Source organism: Podarcis cretensis (assembly GCF_951804945.1).
Source record: "Podarcis cretensis genome assembly, chromosome: 3".
In the NCBI taxonomy this organism is placed as follows: Eukaryota; Metazoa; Chordata; class Lepidosauria; order Squamata; family Lacertidae; genus Podarcis; species Podarcis cretensis.
The window spans coordinates 95,937,621-95,955,161 of NC_137172.1; the positions used below are offsets into that span (position 1 = coordinate 95,937,621).

The following is a 17,541-nucleotide window of genomic DNA, read 5'->3' on the forward strand; positions in this document are numbered from 1 at the left end:
TAGGCATTTTAAAACACATTAAGCAGACACTAACTCTACTTACCTGGGAGTAAATTGAATTAAATACAATGCAACTTGCTCCCGAGCACACATGCTTACAAATGCACATTCACCTGGGAGTAAGCCTCATTGAACTTATTTGGTCTTATTCCTGAGTGGACATGCATAGGACTGCACTATTACAAAGAGTTTTTTAAAGTATTCCAAAATTAGAAAATTACAACAGGATTTAATGGGGGTGGGGGGGGAAGGATGGGCAATGTAACTACTGATTCTCTCCTAAAATAGGTACTTTCCTGATTTGTTGGGCTATAATCAGCAAGCGTTTCCCAGCTGGAAAGAACTGACGCTAAACTATTTTCTCCTTTAACTGACTTTGCTTTGGGATAAATCATCTTATTTCAGCAAGTAAATTACAAATCCATAAGCAATGCTCTGAGATCTTCTGTCACATTAAACTCAAATGGTTACTTTCTTGCAGTTAAAAACAATTTTCAAAGTACTGGAAATGCTCACCAGCATCACATTAATAGGGGTCAAATACTTCTAACTAGCATTTCTGCCTCTGCCAGAAAAGAAATGTGACGTAAACTAATTTCTTTCTTATAGCTCAGGTCTACTTCTCTGGAACATTCCCTTTCCACTGAATCATGTACCCCTTGATAGAAGAGGACTCCGTCATTCTTAAATTTGCTTGTATGAGATGCACAGAAGCACCACAACCACTAAGTGCAAAAGGCAACTGACATACTGAATTATCAACACACTAAAATTGAGAATCTCAGGGTCCTCTTCATGTCTCTCCTGCAAAAGAATTGTTTAGTGCCAGTTATACTATACAAAACTCACACGTGACAGGGACCCTTCCCCGGAAGACTTCACAATCTACATCAAGACTGGAACTAGACCAAGATCTGAGAATTTATGAGGAACAGGCGCCATGAGGAGGGACATCCAGACAACTGAGGGACAGGTGGGACAAGCCTAGGTTGGATTTTCCCTGATAAAAGGAGGATGTTGACTACTCAGTCAGTTAAAGCCTTTTTTGGATTGGCTTGCACCCAGACAGTCTGGAGCTTGCAAAAGCGCATATATATATGTGTGTGCAACAGGCATGGGTCAGTCATACAAGCCTGAAAGCGGTTCTCAAAGACCAATAGGCAGGGCACTTCAAAGTCATAGCAGATTAACTGTTGTCACGGCTTTTCTTTTTTAGTGGCAGCAGCAAGCACTGACGGGACTTTGGCAAGAACCCATGCAAGGCAAGCTTTATCACAATAATGGTTTACAGGATATTTCCCTGTGCTCCCAGCACCATAGCTTAATTTCAAACACTGGAAGGTTCGAGCTCAAGATGGCGCCTTAACTTGCAGAATGTGTTGCTAATGTAAGGACTGGACTAGTGCGCTGCCCAGTCCTTTTCATTGCAAGAAGCATTTGCACTGCCTGACATGCCCATTGGAAGCTTTTCTGTTGCTGCTGCCAATATTTCATGAACACATATTATGGATAACAATGCTATAAACACAGACTTGCCAGCAGGCTCCACTGATCTGAGCAGGACTTAATACTGAGTAAAATTACTCAATTACTGATGGGTTGTTTTCTTTTTTTTAATGATGTGAAGCACCGTGGCACTTTTGTGTGTGTGTGTGTGTGTAAGTAAAAAGCTGCATAGAAATCATTTCAAACAAACAAACAAGTCTTGATGGCTGTGATCCTAAGTACAGATATATTCAAATAGTTTCCACTGAAATTAGTGCTACTTATAAGAAGCAGATGAGTTTAAGCTAGAGATATATCCTCAAGAGAGATGCAAAGTCATCTAGCTGTTATGCGAACTCACGAGGAGAGGAGAGTGTTATTTCAGATGCTGACAGGTTACATTTTGCTGCTTATTCTGTCGTTAAATCTGTTTGTATGGAAAGTTGTTTGAAAAGGACAAGTGGATTATTTTACACGTCATTCCCTAAGAAACTCCAAATGTCAAAGATCTTTTCAGAAGCTCAAGTATGTTGTCTCTATAAACTATCTAGCCAATTCAACCAGAAACAGTTTACAGGGGTTCATTGAAATTTCCTTCACAAACCCTAGATTTATAACTGTCTCTCTTATCAATATACACACCTGGAAGAAGTCAAGATCTGTGTTTTAAGAGGAAGGGGGGGACAAGAGGTTTTGACAAGACAGTTTGGAGAACAGCAGCTAGGAGTCTTTGTTTTGAAGTTAGTAACAGCTTAATATTTATGCATTTGTACACTGACCAGTCAAATATTAACTACCCTTAACACAAGCCTTGTGGGTACTGAATAACTTTAACGCTAGTATTCTTTTGCGGCATGGGACAGCTTGCATGCTCACAGTCACAAAAATACCACACATTTCTATTTCCTACAGCCCAAAGCAAAGGACTGTCACCTTTCAGAAAGCAGGGGATGGGGGAGGGGTAGAGAAAGTACCCCAAGTACTGGCGTCTATAAGGGAAAGGGGTGGGGAACCTATATGCCTCTCCAACTCGCTCCAGCCAGCACGTTCAAGGATCAGGAGTGATGGGAGTTGTAGTCCCAATAACATCGGGAGGGCCACAGGTTTCCCCCCCCCCCCCCCACCCCGGGTGCAGGACGAAGTTGGAAGAGCCGTTCATCTCCCTAGTGAACCAAGTCTCTCTCAGGAAAGAGAAATGTAGGAGTTTGCCTCAACAACCACGAATCACAAAGCGGCAGCCAGAAACACCACAGCGTTGTTGCAAAATGAATTGAAACCAAGCACACACCGGGGGGGGGGGCGGAATAAAAGCTGCTGCCAGGAATCCTGGAAGGGTGTAAAGCTCTTTTCTCCCCGAACTGGTCACATTCATTCAAGTTGGCCCAGAGGCTTGTGAGAACACACCTCGCTCCATAGCGGTCAACCCCGCCTCGTCTTACGAGTCTGGGCACCTCTCTTTTTTTGCGCGAGGATACCTGCAAAAATGCAATGCCTCCGGTTCGAGTCCCGTGACATGGCTGCAAAACCAAGGAAAGTTCCCCATTCGGTTCAAAGAGTCGCCTTGGCGAGGGAGAGGCTGGTCCAGAAAACAACCGAGCCGAGAGAGGACGAAGACCCCGCCAGCCCGCTCCAAAGCCCCCTTACCGGACTCTTCTTCCTCGCTCTTCGCAGGGCGCGGTGGGGCCCCGAGACCGACCGGGAAGACGGGAGTTGCTTGCGACGGGCGAGTCCGCCTTTGGCTGGCTGGCTGGCTTCTGCTCCCTCGCAGCTGCAGCCGCGCCTCGGCGTCGGCGAGGAAGGGAGCCGAGCAAGGGAGAGCGGGAAGGGCGAGGAGGCAGCGGCGGCAGCAGATGCAGCCTGAAAGGAAACGAGGGGAGGAGGAAGCGGAGGAAGATAGAGAGAAAGAAAAGTGCGTCTGAGAGACAGAAGTTGCCAGGCGCGTAAAAAGGGCCGTGCGCCCAGCAGCGCTCACTTCCCCATAGCGCGCACAGCCAAGCACTACCGCGCGTCGAGCCCTCGGGAGCCGCTCGCAGCCTCCGCGCTGGTTTACGCCCGACGGGGAAAAGAAGCCGCGCTCATATTGGATTAGGGGGCGGACCACGCGCGGCCCGGGAGGGGTAGCGGCTTAGCAAGGCGGCTCTCGGCTCCCGCGCGCCCGCTCCGCGTCGCCTTCTCCTCACCTGCCCTCCGTGTCTCCTCCGCCGCGGGAGGGCTCGCCTGCAGGGACCGGGCAGCGCGGCTCTGCCAAGCGGCCGGGCTGGGGCTCGGAGCGAGTTGGCGCCTCCCGCTGCTGCGCCGCGCTTGGTATCGCCTTCCACGCCCCGCCGATACCACGCTGCCCAGCCCGACGGCGGGGAGGAAGTTGCGAGGAAGTCCCGAGAAAAACAAAAGTGACTCGCTGCCGCCGCTCGAGTGGAGGGCGGAGGGGAGTTGTGCGCCGCCGCTGCCCGCGTGGGAAAACAAATGTGCAAGGAAGCGGCCGGGCAGGGGCGGAGGGGGCGGCAGCGTGAGCTCGGCTCGCGCCCAGGAAGAAGCCCGGCTGCTTTCGACTCCGTGCAGAGGCAGCTGCGTTGCCTCGGAGTCCCAGCGCAAACGGCTGTAGCTTCCTCTCTCGTTAAGGCTGCCAGCTAGATAGCTCAGTTGGTTAGAGCACAGCACAGTGCTGACAGCGCCGAGGTTGCAGGTTTGATCTCGTATTATGGGATAGCTGCTTACTCCTGCATTGCAGGAGTTGGACTGGATGATCCTTAGGGTCCCTTCCACTGTTCTATGATTCTATGTCAGTCCATGCCCTGTTACCCCTGAATCCTTATTAATGATGCTTCTTTATTGAGCAGTGCCCGTTCTGTGGAAGGACGACGGTTTCAAGTTAACATTCTGCAAGGCAATTAAAACAGAAACGCTTCTGCAGTGCAGCGGTTAGCCTTTCTATTGCAGCTCACCTGCAACATCACACCCTCAGTTGTTGATAAGGATGGGAAATCTGTTGTCGTCATTCCTTCCCCTTCTCTCTATGTTTTTAACTCTCCACTCGCATCACATCCAGCTACCATGGCCAGAGGTCAAGAATGATGGGAGCTGTAGTAGTCTAACACCATCTGCAGGGCACCAGGTTGAGGAAGGTACCACAGGCAATGACACATATCATGGATGAGGATTGTTCCCCATCCCTGGTTTACATGTTTACTTCCCACTCCACTCCACCGTGTTTCACCTTCCTTTTTTGAAAAAAAGAAGCAGCCAAACAACAAAAGGGAAATGATAAGTTATGCAAGGGCAGCGTGTCCTGTTTTGCTACCTGAAGAAAATCAGGAAAAGTGCCATGCCTTGCTCTACCCCTGCCCAAGCCTCCGTTGCCTGGGTTGCACACAGTGGTGGCAACAGGTTCTGGTGAGATCCTGTGGAGTGCATAAGATCTCATGAAATTTCAGGGAGATCTTGCAAGATCTCACACTGAAAGCCGCTGATGCCACTGTCGCTTCTCTGCCAGCAACAGGGCAGATTGCGTGCCACCTCTTGCGGTTTCGCTGCCTGAAGCAGCTGCCTCCATCCACTTCATGGGCGAGTTGGCCCTGAAATCATTAAGTGGAAACACATCAGGATGAAGACTAGCATGGTGGGTAGTCTTGGAACACTGGGGTTTACAGGGTGTTTATTGTGGGGTGTGGGTTCTTCCTGCATACACATTTTATTTTATATATTTTTGCAGAATTGTAGAATTGGAAGGGACCCTGAGGGTCATCCAGTCCAATACTCTGTGAATACAGGGATCCTGTCCACAGCCATCTCTGGGTGGACTCCAACCACTGGTTAACAGTCAGATGCACTGACCTATTTTGCCACTGTAGCAGTATTTCTGCCCACCCAGCTTAATCCCTAGACGTACAACTTTCCTGGGGAAAATCTCATAAATTAAAAAAACCCAAAACCACTTGCCTGTGGTATCCAGACTTCCCTTAAAATATTAAGCTCCTGTCCAAAAGCTCTCTTAAGTTTAGCTGAGGATCAGAACTCAGATCTCCCTAGTTGTTAAGCAATATCCTATGTGGCTTCCAGAAGCGGGCTTAATATTGTAAAGGGTTGGTCAGCTATCGAAAATGGGTGGTTGGCAACAGGTCTTTTTCTCAACTTAGGGTGCTTCCAGACTGTCACTCATTTTGAGTGGGATTTGATAATATATTGGCAGAGTCAGGTTCTGCAGTTGTAGCTGATTGGGAGGTCTCGCACAACGAACTCGCTTTCTCAACAGATCAGACTTGTTGTAACTGCACTAGAAAGTGTGAGGTAATACCTGCTTTGACACATTATCCTGCAAACGAATCAGAAGGAATTAAATAGCCACAGCATTTAAGCTCCCTGCAAACAAATCAGAATGAATAAACAGGTTACCTGGAAGCACCCCTAACTGTATTTTTCCTGGAAAGGTTAAATCTGGATTAAATTATGGGGGCGGGCAGGCTGGCAATTTGATGCTAAGAACACTGAATCAAAGAATAGACACCTTACCGTCTGACTGCATAAATCAGAGATCTGCACTAGCTGACAGTTTGTTACAGGACCAAATTTAAGGTGTTACTATTAGTATATAAAAGCTCTCAACAGCTTGGAACTAGTTTACTTGAAGGATCATCTTACTGTATAGATAAATATATAGATATATAGATATAGATGATATAGATATAGATATAGATAGGTGATACAGATATAGATATAGATCTGCTTGACTAGTTCAGTCACTGGAGCCAGTATATCTTTAGGCACCAGGCAAAAATGTTTCTCTTATCACCCTGAGGAACCCCACATTGAAGGTGCCGTGAGGCTGCAGAGCACCCCCCAAGCATCACCCTTTGGAAATGTCCATCCAGGTAGGACTGCAACCTCCACAAAGCGGTGCCAACCACCCCTAACTTTAGGGGTGGACACCAGAAGGACACTTCAGGCAATTGTATCAAAAGCTGCTGAGAGGTCAAGGAGAATTAACAGTGACACATTTCCTCTGTCTCCCGCTCACATACTAGCAGACACAGGTGGTGCTGTGGGTTAAACCACTGAGCCTCTTGGGCTTGCCAATTGAAAGGTTCGTGGTTCGAATCCTGGCAACAGAGTGAGCTCCCATTTCTCTGTCCCAGCTTCTGCCAACCTAGCAGTTCGAAAGAATGTCAGTTCAAGTAGATAAATAAGTACCGCTGCAGCAGGAAGGTAAACAGTGTTTCTGTGTGCTCTGGTTTCCATCACGGTGTTCCGTTGCACCAGAAGCGGTTTAGTCATGTTGGCCACATGACCTGGAAAGCTGTCTGTGGACAAACGCCGGCTCCCTTGGCCTGAAAGCGAAATAAGCGCCGCAACCCCATAGTCGCCTTTGAATGGACTGAACCGTCCAGGGTCATTTACCTTTTAGCTTTAAAGGTAAAGGTACCCCTGCCCGTACGGGCCAGTCTTGACAGACTCTGGGGTTGTGCGCCCATCTCACTTAAGAGGCCAGGGACCAGCGCTGTCCGGAGACACTTCCGGGTCACGTGGCCAGCGTGACAAAGCTGCATCTGGCGAGCCAGAGCTGCACACGGAAACGCCGTTTACCTTCCCGCTGGTAAGCGGTCCCTATTTATCTACTTGCACCCGGAGGTGCTTTCAAACTGCTAGGTTGGCAGGCGCTGGGACCGAAAGATGGGAGCGCACCCTGCCGCAGGGATTCGAACCACCGACCTTTCAATCGGCAAGCCCTAGGCGCTGAGGCTTTAACCCACAGCGCCACCTGCGTCCCTCACCTTTTAGCTTTACCTACTAGCAAATTCACATTGCTTAATTAAAGTGGATTTGGTGCGCCTGTATAACAGACCCACTCCCCCCCCCTGTCAAAATCAGACTTTTTGCAGTAAGGAAAGTGACGGGAAAGTGTGGGATAACAATTGCTTGATACAATGTCCTATAGCTCCCCTACAAACAAATCAGAATAAATGTTCACTAAACAGGGATGCGGGTGGCGCTGTGGGTAAAACCTCAGCGCCTAGGGCTTGCCGATCGCATGGTCGGTGGTTCGAATCCCCACAGCGGGGTGAGCTCCCATCTTTCGGTCCCAGCTCCTGCCCACCTAGCAGTTCGAAAGCACCCCTAAGTGCAAGTAGATAAATAGGTACCGCTTTATAGCGGGAAGGTAAACGGCGTTTCCGCGTGCTGCGCTGGTGCCGGCTCGCCAGAGCAGCTTCGTCATGCTGGCCACGTGACCCAGAAGTGTCTCCGGACAGCGCTGGCCCCTGGCCTCTTAAGTGAGATGGGCACACAACCCTAGAGTCAGACACGACTGGCCCGTACGGGCAGGGGTACCTTTACCTTTAAACAGGTAATATTGTCTAACCTTCCCACAAACTTGTGCAAATGATGAATGCTCAATAAACAGGTTATCTACAAGCTAACTCAGCCTCATATACGCAGGCTTGTTGTGAAGGCCTGCATACTTCCTTGCCGCACAGCCCTCAGTTGTGCTTTGGAATTGCAATAATCTTGTAAGGCAGGTCAGTAGCAGTCCTCTCTATACTTATCTAGGAAGCAGCACTCAGAAAGAAATATGGTATGATTTGTGCCCCTTCGCCCTGCACACATTGCTGGCTCTTCTCTCTGGCAGCACAACCTACAATTTATTATAGCTGTTGTATGGACAGAAAGATAACTTGAGGAGACTTTGCACAGGTCTGCGGGGCTTTGGGTGCACCTTGAAATATAAGGCATGAAATCATCTAACGAAACTTCTGTCAGAAACAAGTTTTATATAAAACCTGACATTTGTTAAGACCACTTCTCGGAAGGGGATGTTTGCTTTCAGTTCTTTATATGCACCCCAATAATCCCAGTCTCAGAAAATTATCTTGTGCAAAAACGTTTTGTACAAATCCTATACTAGTGGCACTCAGAGTAGACCCAACAAAGTTAATAGGCACAACTAAGGTTAATGCAATTCTTAAAAAAAAAATAGCTGAATGCAACCCTTAATTGAAAAGTGTCTTCTTGCAAATTAATGCCCTCTTGCAAAATAATTTAGCATGTGGAGCATACATGCGACTATCCAAGAATCACCGGAGAGAATAATTTTCAAACTACACAACCCAAACATCTGCACTATCCCTCATTTTCTAAAATTAGAGCAATCTAAACTGTTGTATATAATCAAGAGCACTCAGTACTAATATTGTGATTATTTGGCAGAAGTAGCTATAGCTAAGAGCTGATCCTAGGAACTATGCCAAGACTAATCTTGAAAAGGAGAACTGTTTGGCTGTATACCATCAAGAGCCAGGGCAGAGGAAGGGGGAAAATGGAGGTTATGGAGCCTGGTTTGATTTTAATGAATTTCTAGGTTCTTTATTGTGTAACCATCAGAATTTTTATTTTATTTTTTGGAAAGTGTATAAAAGAGAGATACCAGAAATGAAGCCTAATCCTATGGAGTAAGCTCCACTGAACCCATTAGGCTTATTTTAGGGCTTATTTTAAAATAAGTATACACCAAATCGGAGGAAAGTCATGTATTTAAAAGGGAAGATCATTATATAACCTTATTGTAGTAGCTACAGAGAAAAAGAAACTTGGCCACCTTCTCTAAGTTTTGTTCCAATACCTTCTTGTTATATTTCTTCTAGAGTTGTGAGTTGAAGCTGTTGGCAAGCCAGGATAAGATCGGACAGATTAGCCAGCAGGGACCTCTCCGTGAATGGCTGTTTGCCCGTGTGCTTCCCAACAATGGTAATATTAATAGAATTTTGTTGTATGAACAAATGAGGTTGGATTTAGTCACTAGAAGAGCATGCTTTTCGGTTAAAGGCTCTTGGATCTATTGCTTGTTCTTCTTGTTATTAGTAATGTAAAATGCATGTCTTTTGGCTTTTCCTTCTTGTTTGTTTGATCCTGCATGTCCTTTTCTGAATTCTTACAGAACACACACACTGGCTAGTTGATGTGTGCAAGGAAAAGGGATTTCTTCTTGAATCCATAGATGGTGATCCATCACACCCACATGCTGCATGCATTGATCATGTGTCAACCACTGTTTCCATGGTAAACACTAAAGTATGAAGTGGAAGTGTATGTGTTCATGGGGGCGACACATGGCATGAACCACAGATATAGAAGAGTTACACATAATCCAGTTTCTGTTTGAGCATTGCTATACAGATTGCAGGAAATAATGTTTTGGGGAGTCCCTCTAATTCCAAATCTCTATAGCGCCCTGCCCCTTTTACAGTGGTACCTTGGGTTAGGTACTTAATGTTGATTTTGCAGTGTCCCAAGCACAGCGGAATGATGAGGAGTACGTGCCACATACTTTTCTTTTACTTTATTTACACTTCAATGCTGGTAGATTACAGAAAAACATCTTGCCTCTGCCGGAGCAGAGAAAGCATCCTCTCTCCTCTAAAGCACGGAGAGAACACAGTGTGAACAGTGAAAAACAGGAAACCAGTGTACGTCACATCCAGTCTCCTTTCCCGTGAGAAACTCCAACAGCAACTCTGACTGGAATGTAAACATTGTCTTGTGACAAGCATTTCGCTGCACAATGAAGAGAGCAGAAACCAACATCCTCCCCCTTTCTGTGAACATCACTGGGCAGCGTGTTCGTACAATATCAGTACAAACCCAACTTCTGCACATAGGTACAGTGTTGATCCCTTGATACAATCTTGGACAATACATCAGCAGGAATTTCATTACCTGGCATATAGGACACCGTTACGAGTCCCTTCTGAATACGTTCCCTAGCATGTTGCAACTTCAATTGCAAGTGCTTCGTGCTTTGCTTACAACCTTCAGAATTCAGCAAAGCCAAACATGCTTTGTTGTCCTGGTAAACCTGGATTGGACATTTGACAGGAATTTTCATGTCTTTGCACAATTGTAACAACCATTCACAATCTTTGAGTGAATAAGACAGTGCATTCAGTTCAGCTTCACAAGTACTTAAGCTAACTGTTGTTTGCTTCTTGCATGACCAATCAAATAGACCCTGATTGTACATATAGCAAACTCCAGACGTACTTTTCCTGTCTGTAGTGTCACTTCCAAAACTTGCATCTGCAAATATCTCAAGACCACCAGACTTCTGATTGTTAAATCTCAGTCTGTAATGCATAGTGCCTTTCAAATACCGCGCTATGCGTTTCAGAGCTTTCCAATCCTTAACAGTAGGATTGTTGACTTGTCTGCTTAGCAAATTACAGCTAACAGCAATGTCTGGTCTTGAACATCTGGCAATAAAGTTTAGCTTGCCTAGCACACTTCTGTACAGTGTAGTGTCAGAAAATGCTTCTTCAGTGTCATCTACCTGATAACCTGTTGTCATCGGTGTGTCTACAGGGTTAGCATCCATCAGGTTTAGTTTGCTTAACACATCAGCAATTTTCCGTGACTGGTGTACTAGAATGTTACCATCTTGATTTCTTTCTATTTCCAGAGATAGGTAGTTGTTTACCTCACCAAGATCTTTCATGTCAAAGTGTTCTTTCAGTTGAGCTAGGGCGTTGTTGTACATTGTGACATCTTCCCAAAAGAATAAAAGATCATCAACATAAAACAAGCAATACAATTTCTTTTGCCCCTCCTCTTTGATAAATACACATGGATCAGCTTTCCCTTGCTGAAAACCTAGAGAAAACAATACCTCAGTGAGTTTTGTGTGCCAACACCGTGCACTTTGTTTGAGACCATAAAGGGACTTTTTCAGAGCACAAACAAATCCCTGTTTTACCTGTATGCCATCAGGTGGAAGCATATAAAGAGATTCACCTAGAGATCCGTACAGAAAAGCTGTATTCACATCATGGTGACTAATGTGTAGATTCTCCTCTGCAGCTAGCTTGAGCATAAGCCTAATGCTCTCATACCTCACTGTGGGTGAGTAGGTTTCGTGATAGTCTTCACCTGGTACCTGTGCAAAACCTCTGGCTACCAATCTGGCTTTGTGTCTGACTATCTTGCCATTTTGATCTGTCTTCGCTTTGAAGACCCATTTGCTTCCAAGCAGTTTCATTCCTGGAACTACTGGAACAAGTTCCCATGTTTTGTTTCTTTCCAAGGAATCAAGCTCAGCCTTCATGGCATTTAACCATGGCTCAGCTTCCTTTGAATCCAAATCCTGGATTTCTTGGAAACTTGAAGGTTCAAATACCTTCTTGGAGCTTTTAACAGCTGTTACTGCTATCTTGGCAAACTCATCAGCAAATCTCTTTGGAGGTCTGCCTTTTGTGGCTCTTTGTGACCTGCGAATTAGCCTTAGGTCTTCAACAACATCATCATAATACAAAACATACAAACGATCAACATATTCAGCATGCAGTACATAATCATTTTTTTTGTGATGATGCACCTTTTGTTCTTAAAGGAAACGTCAATTTTCCGCTTATCCAGCTGTCCAACGCTGAGCAGATTATGTTTGGCATCCGGTACATAAAGCACATCCTGTATCGATAAGTCCAAACTGTGAAGAACAACAGTTCCGTAGCCTTTACTGGGGATTGTGTGGTCATCCGCCTGGTGAATTGCACCTTCCTGCGGTGTAAAAGACACGAACAGTCGCTTATCGTTGCACATGTGGTGCGTTGCAGCTGAATCAACAACGAAGAAAGATCTAGACATCTTCTGGACCTTTGCAACCTCTGGAGTGAAGCGTGAGACCATTGCCTTGTGCTGCGTTGTCCTGGACACCGGACCTTTGCCTTTGCTCTGGCCTTTTCCACGCAATGAGCTTTCACTGCGCTGCTCTGTCTTGGCCCTGGGATATCTGCATTCCCTCTTCATATGGCCTAGACGTCCACACGAGTAGCATTTTACTGCCTTCAAAGCTTTGGCGCAATCTGGTGGTTCCACTGCACTCTGGGATGACGTCTGTGAAGACTCCCCCTTACCCATGCAGCTATCACCCTGGCGGTCTGCTTCATTCAGAATCATGGCAGTATCACAGGGTACTCTGAGCTGAGCATGTGGCTGATTGGCATCAGATTCCCCATTTGCATCAGCCAGTCTTCTGCAGCTAGCCATCATGACTCTGGCATTAGCCTTCTGCATCATCTCTGCTGCATTAAATCAAGATGCTTTATACAAGCTGTGTCTCTGCTGCCTCAAACCTCATTCCAAAGGCTCTTTTAAAAGGTACTTTCGGTTTCCCCCAAGCCTAGGAGCTTGTGCCTTTGAGCCTTTGCCTGTGCCCGGCAAACGGCTCTAAAAGTTCAAAGTCCAGCCATAAAGCCATTAAATAGGAGCTGGCAGGCTGCCCGGAGCATGAGCAACATACCTCTCATCAATCATCCTGACGCGCAGAGATATCGTCCGATCCGTCCCTCTGCATTCCGATCCTTTTGCCGGCATTCAGATGACTGCGTCTTTCTGGGCCCATAACCAGGAATGTTGATTTTGCAGTGTCCCAAGCACAGCGGAATGATGAGGAGTACGTGCCACATACTTTTCTTTTACTTTATTTACACTTCAATGCTGGTAGATTACAGAAAAACATCTTGCCTCTGCCGGAGCAGAGAAAGCATCCTCTCTCCTCTAAAGCACGGAGAGAACACAGTGTGAACAGTGAAAAACAGGAAACCAGTGTACGTCACATCCAGTCTCCTTTCCCGTGAGAAACTCCAACAGCAACTCTGACTGGAATGTAAACATTGTCTTGTGACAAGCATTTCGCTGCACAGTGAAGAGAGCAGAAACCAACACTTAATTCGTTCCGGAGGTACGTTCTTAACCTGAAACTGCTCCTAACCTGAAGCACCACTTTAGCTGATGGGGCCTCCTGCTGCCACCGCGTGGCCAGAGCACGATTTCTGTTCTCATCCTGAAGCAAAGTTCTTAACCCGAGGTACTATTTCTGGGTTAGCAGAGTCTGTAACCTGAAGCGTATGTAACCTGAGGTACCACTGTATTTGACGAACCAGCTAATTCAGTTGCGAAATGAAGGAGTCACTATGGTTTAACTGAGCCAGCCACCTCTTCGTGTGCACTGGTCCATTGACTCCACGCATGTGAACCAACTGGTCCTCCTATATTCACCAAAATAATTACAGTGCAGCAGTCATCCTAGGCAGGCTTCATTTAAAATGAGAGAGCCAAGCTGCTTTTTAAGAAATGTGCAGTATACGTAAAAACATACATGTATTTTCAAGCACGTGTATTGTACATTATTTGGCAACTGGTGTAGATTGTGGTTTCCTGCCAAATGTACAGTTAGCAGAAGACCTGGGTTTTGACCTCAAAAAGAATGAAATGGGGTTTTTTTTTGGGGGGGTGCCACTTTTTAATCACATCTTCACTACTACCGTCTGATCAAATTCTGCAATGATCATTCTTCCTACTTTCAGATTGCTCATGCAAAATTCTTAAAGGAAGATACTCTGGGGGATTTCAAATGCATGCCAAGCAGCATCACCAGCTGAGGTAATCAACCCACTTTTAGTGCAATGAAGTCAAAAGCATTCATCTTTAATGGTGGTGTTTGGGGAAATCTCAAGGAAGTCTGTCCTAAAAGCACCATTTTCTTCTGCAGGACAATATTTTCCTGGAATAATAGAACTAGATGAGTATTCAGTGTAAATTAACAAAATGCCTGACATTTGTTGCTGGCAGATGCTGATACTTGAACCTTTGCCCATTTCAGTTCGGCTCTTCAGCACTTCCTGATCCCTCTGGATTGCTAACCTGGGCTTAGAGTGTACATAAATAGGTCTTTGAGATGCTAGTTGCATATGTGGATTTTTTGATCAGACAGCAAAGGTTAGTTTAGTGCAAGAAGAATTGGTGTCTAGCTGTAGTTTATCAGTTAAGCTAAAGGCAGGCGGGATTTCTGAATAGTTATTTGTTTGACAGCAGATGAGAAACAGCTAATGGGATTTTCATTTTTATTTCCCTTCAGCTCAAAATTCCCATCTGCAAGCAGAAACAAGCATGTTGTTTGGATGTAAATTCCACTGAAATGAATGGGGCTTGCTTACAACTGAATATGTTTAAGATCTGGTTACAGGAGCAGATGTGTTGTGTTTATTTCTCCTCCCCCAGACAACCAGCTGCTTCTCACGGCAAGTTAAATATGCATGATAGTGAATTAGTTAACGGTAGAGTCTCAATGGGTCTTATTATCGTATCATACCTGAAGCAAATCTCTACAAACTCCCAAAGATTCTGTGAGGATTCACCAAATGTTAACAGATCCATGTTAAGCTGTAATGTTTTTAGTTAATTCCACATTATCCACAACGTAAAAGATTGTCAGTCAGAAAATACAGTGTTCGTGGTAATGCTTTATAGTGCACAGTTGCCTTCCTGAGAATGTCTGCCTGCCTCATTTCCCTCCCCAAGTTCTCAGAATAGCCACTGTTGTGTATTTTTTCATGCACCCAGCATGACACACGTGAGATACAGACTTGCACAGCTAGACAAAGAAAATAGGTTGCATTTCAGTCCCGACTTTTGTGTGAAAGTGCCCCGGGGGACACTGTCATGCGGAAGTATGAATATATGATAAGACCAAGCCACAAAGTTGCTCACAAAAAAGAAAAAGAGAAATGCTTTTCAGTTCAGTGATAAGAAATTGTGACAGTATCGAAAATAGAAAGTATGCCCATCCCTAAGGGCTTTCGTAAGATAACACAACAAACACATTCTGATAAAAACCATCAGTGCTGAGTAATGCTTGACGTTGCCATTCCAATTCACTCATAAGCTGGTCTGGAAACAAAATAGCATGGCTGGGCTCCATTCTCCAATTTGTAGGTATAAACTTGGGCTAACCTGAAATCATGAGTATCTGCAGGGGGAATGGGCAACAGAGGGCAACTGCCCTGCCTCACTGGAATAATATATAAACACAGAGATACACTACAGTTGCCAGATTTTTTTCAATGAATCCGGGGACATGTTTTAATTTTTTTTTTGAAGCTGAGTAGCAACAGGGAGTCAGTAGTGGGGATGGTGAGGCAAAAGACCCTGGGCCCAAGCACACATGCATATTGTATAAAGGTGCAAAGCCCTTCTTTGCACCCTCTGAAACATAAATGCACCGAGTTCTTAAAAAACTGGGCAACAGCCACCCGCCCACAACTCGCGAGCCTCCCCTGTTCAGTCAAAACAAAGGGGGCAGGGGGCAGGAGATCTGTACTGCCGGACGTCCCCGGTTCCCCTTCGGCAGTGGCAGCGGCAGTCAGCAGCCCGGAGTCAGCCTGGTAGTGCAGTTGGCTCTGACTGGCTTCAGGAACTACTCGCTGCCATGGTGTCCGCCATTTTTCCTCGCCAGAAGTTCCGGCAAGGAAAAATGGCGGGCACCACAGCAGCGAGCAGCTCCTGAAGCCAGTCAGAGCCAACTGCGCTACCAGGCTGGCTCTGGGCTCCTGAGGCTGCCGCTGCCACGTTTCCCAGGGACAGATTTGCAAATACGGGGACTGTCCCCGGGAACTGGTGACATCTGCTAACCCTAAGAAAACACACACTCACATCCAGCCAACAAGAGGTTTAGTGTGAGCTCTGTGACCATTTCTATTGAGAGCGGGTGCCAGATAGGCTCTTTGTACTTTTCTGGAGAAAAGCCTTCCTGGGCCAGCAAGGAGCTGAGATGTAAGCCACTGCTTCTGATCTAATGATGCTGCTTCTGCAAATGTTCAAATGATATAAACAAAGGAGTTGTGCTGGCTCTTGGTGATCAGGTGAGGAGCTTCAAGCTGCTGCAGGACCAGCTCTGCTTTATGAGGGGTGGGTGAGTGGCGGCCAAGAGTAGAAGCCAAAAGTAACCCAGCAGGAAAGAAATCAAAAGTGCCGATGAGGCTCTCAGGAAATGGGTAGCAAAAATCCTTTTTGTTGAGCAGCAGAAGCTTATTGCTTCTGTTTTGAATGGTTGAAAGAAAGGCACAAAGGTGATATGTATAAGGTTGCTAGAGAAAGCAAAGAAGCAGAACTGTTTTTATTTGCTTAGCTGTGGATGTTTTCAACTACTTTAGAACTCCTGCCTTCCAAATTATTTCTGTCAAGTTGCACGTCTGAAATGGCTGCCTCTGCTTGCAGGTGGCAAACTGGGTTAGCCATTTGTTTTTTGTCCCAAGGTTTGAGTTTGGAGGGTGCCTTTTCCAGAGTAATGCTCGTAGGAGGCAGCTTCCTCTTTCTTTCTCTTCTAAATCATTTCACAAAAAGATGCCACCAGGGGGGTGGGGGAAGATACCAGTTTTGGCCCCTTCTCCCTGAAATGGCTGCTCCTATTTCTGGAGGCCTTGAGGCCATGCCTACTTGGAGGGGTAACAGGAATCCATAACTAGCAGAAACCCAGTGCAGACATGTGAGGTGGATGGAGGGGAGTAAACATCCTTAGCTTCCAGCATTGGTTGTTGTTGTTTTTACGAGCTGAGTGACAAAATGCCTGGGATTTTTTGAGACCTGTTTATATGCCTTATGGCAATGGCTGCTGGGCTTTATAGGGCAACTTAGCTTTTACAACATTTCTATGTGTGGCTCCTGAAGCATGGAGAAGAAAATAAAGAGCCTGGCTAGATGCTGCTGTCCAGCTCCAGCTCCTTCCTCCTCCAACTGTCCTCCAACTGTCACCACAAGGGTTTTCTGAGGGGATGGAGAAGAATCGGTTGCAGTGGTCTTTCTCATTTTAACTTGCAACTTGTTTTTTTTAAAAGTGCTTATTGTTATAATAACCTTATGTTAACTACTTTGTGAGGTTTGCCTGCAAAGTAGCGTGCGAATACCATAAATAATCAAACGTGTAATGGAAAGTTAGGAGATATGAAGAGCCAAATATGTGAGGGCAGAGGAAATGCAAGGTACACAGAGATTAGGAAATTGAACTTAGGGCTGTGTGAGATCTACTGGTTGTAGGCTGTGCCAGTCTTTTTTCCGTTTTGACTTTCACTTCAAACGTGGCATATTTGATGCAGCCTAACAAATTATGAGAAGACATCCACAGCACTGAACATTTGCTTTGTTTCAATGCCAGTCGGTGCCCTTTTGCTTTCTTGGATCCTGCCATTTTTCATCTTCTTTTCCCTCATTGATAGTTGTGGACCTTCTGGTCCATGACTTCAA

At 45.8% G+C, this 17,541-nt stretch overlaps 1 protein-coding gene and 1 long non-coding RNA gene across 2 annotated transcripts; one reads left to right on the forward strand and one right to left on the reverse strand.

Moving 5' to 3' along the window:
* Positions 1 to 684: 684 nt before the first annotated feature.
* LOC307213494 (uncharacterized protein) lies at positions 685 to 4,481 on the reverse strand (the record flags this gene model as incomplete). Its single annotated transcript, XM_079971413.1, has 5 exons — positions 685 to 804; positions 2,128 to 2,144; positions 3,130 to 3,342; positions 3,666 to 4,260; positions 4,428 to 4,481. 5 exons carry the CDS (start codon positions 4,479 to 4,481, stop codon positions 685 to 687), a joined length of 999 nt encoding a protein of 332 aa, XP_079827539.1.
* Positions 4,482 to 7,821: 3,340 nt separating this feature from the next.
* On the forward strand, positions 7,822 to 14,490 carry LOC307212701. Its single transcript, XR_013837119.1, has 3 exons — positions 7,822 to 9,219; positions 13,830 to 13,905; positions 14,381 to 14,490. It is a non-coding gene; the product is annotated as an uncharacterized lncRNA (long non-coding RNA).
* Positions 14,491 to 17,541: the final 3,051 nt, after the last annotated feature.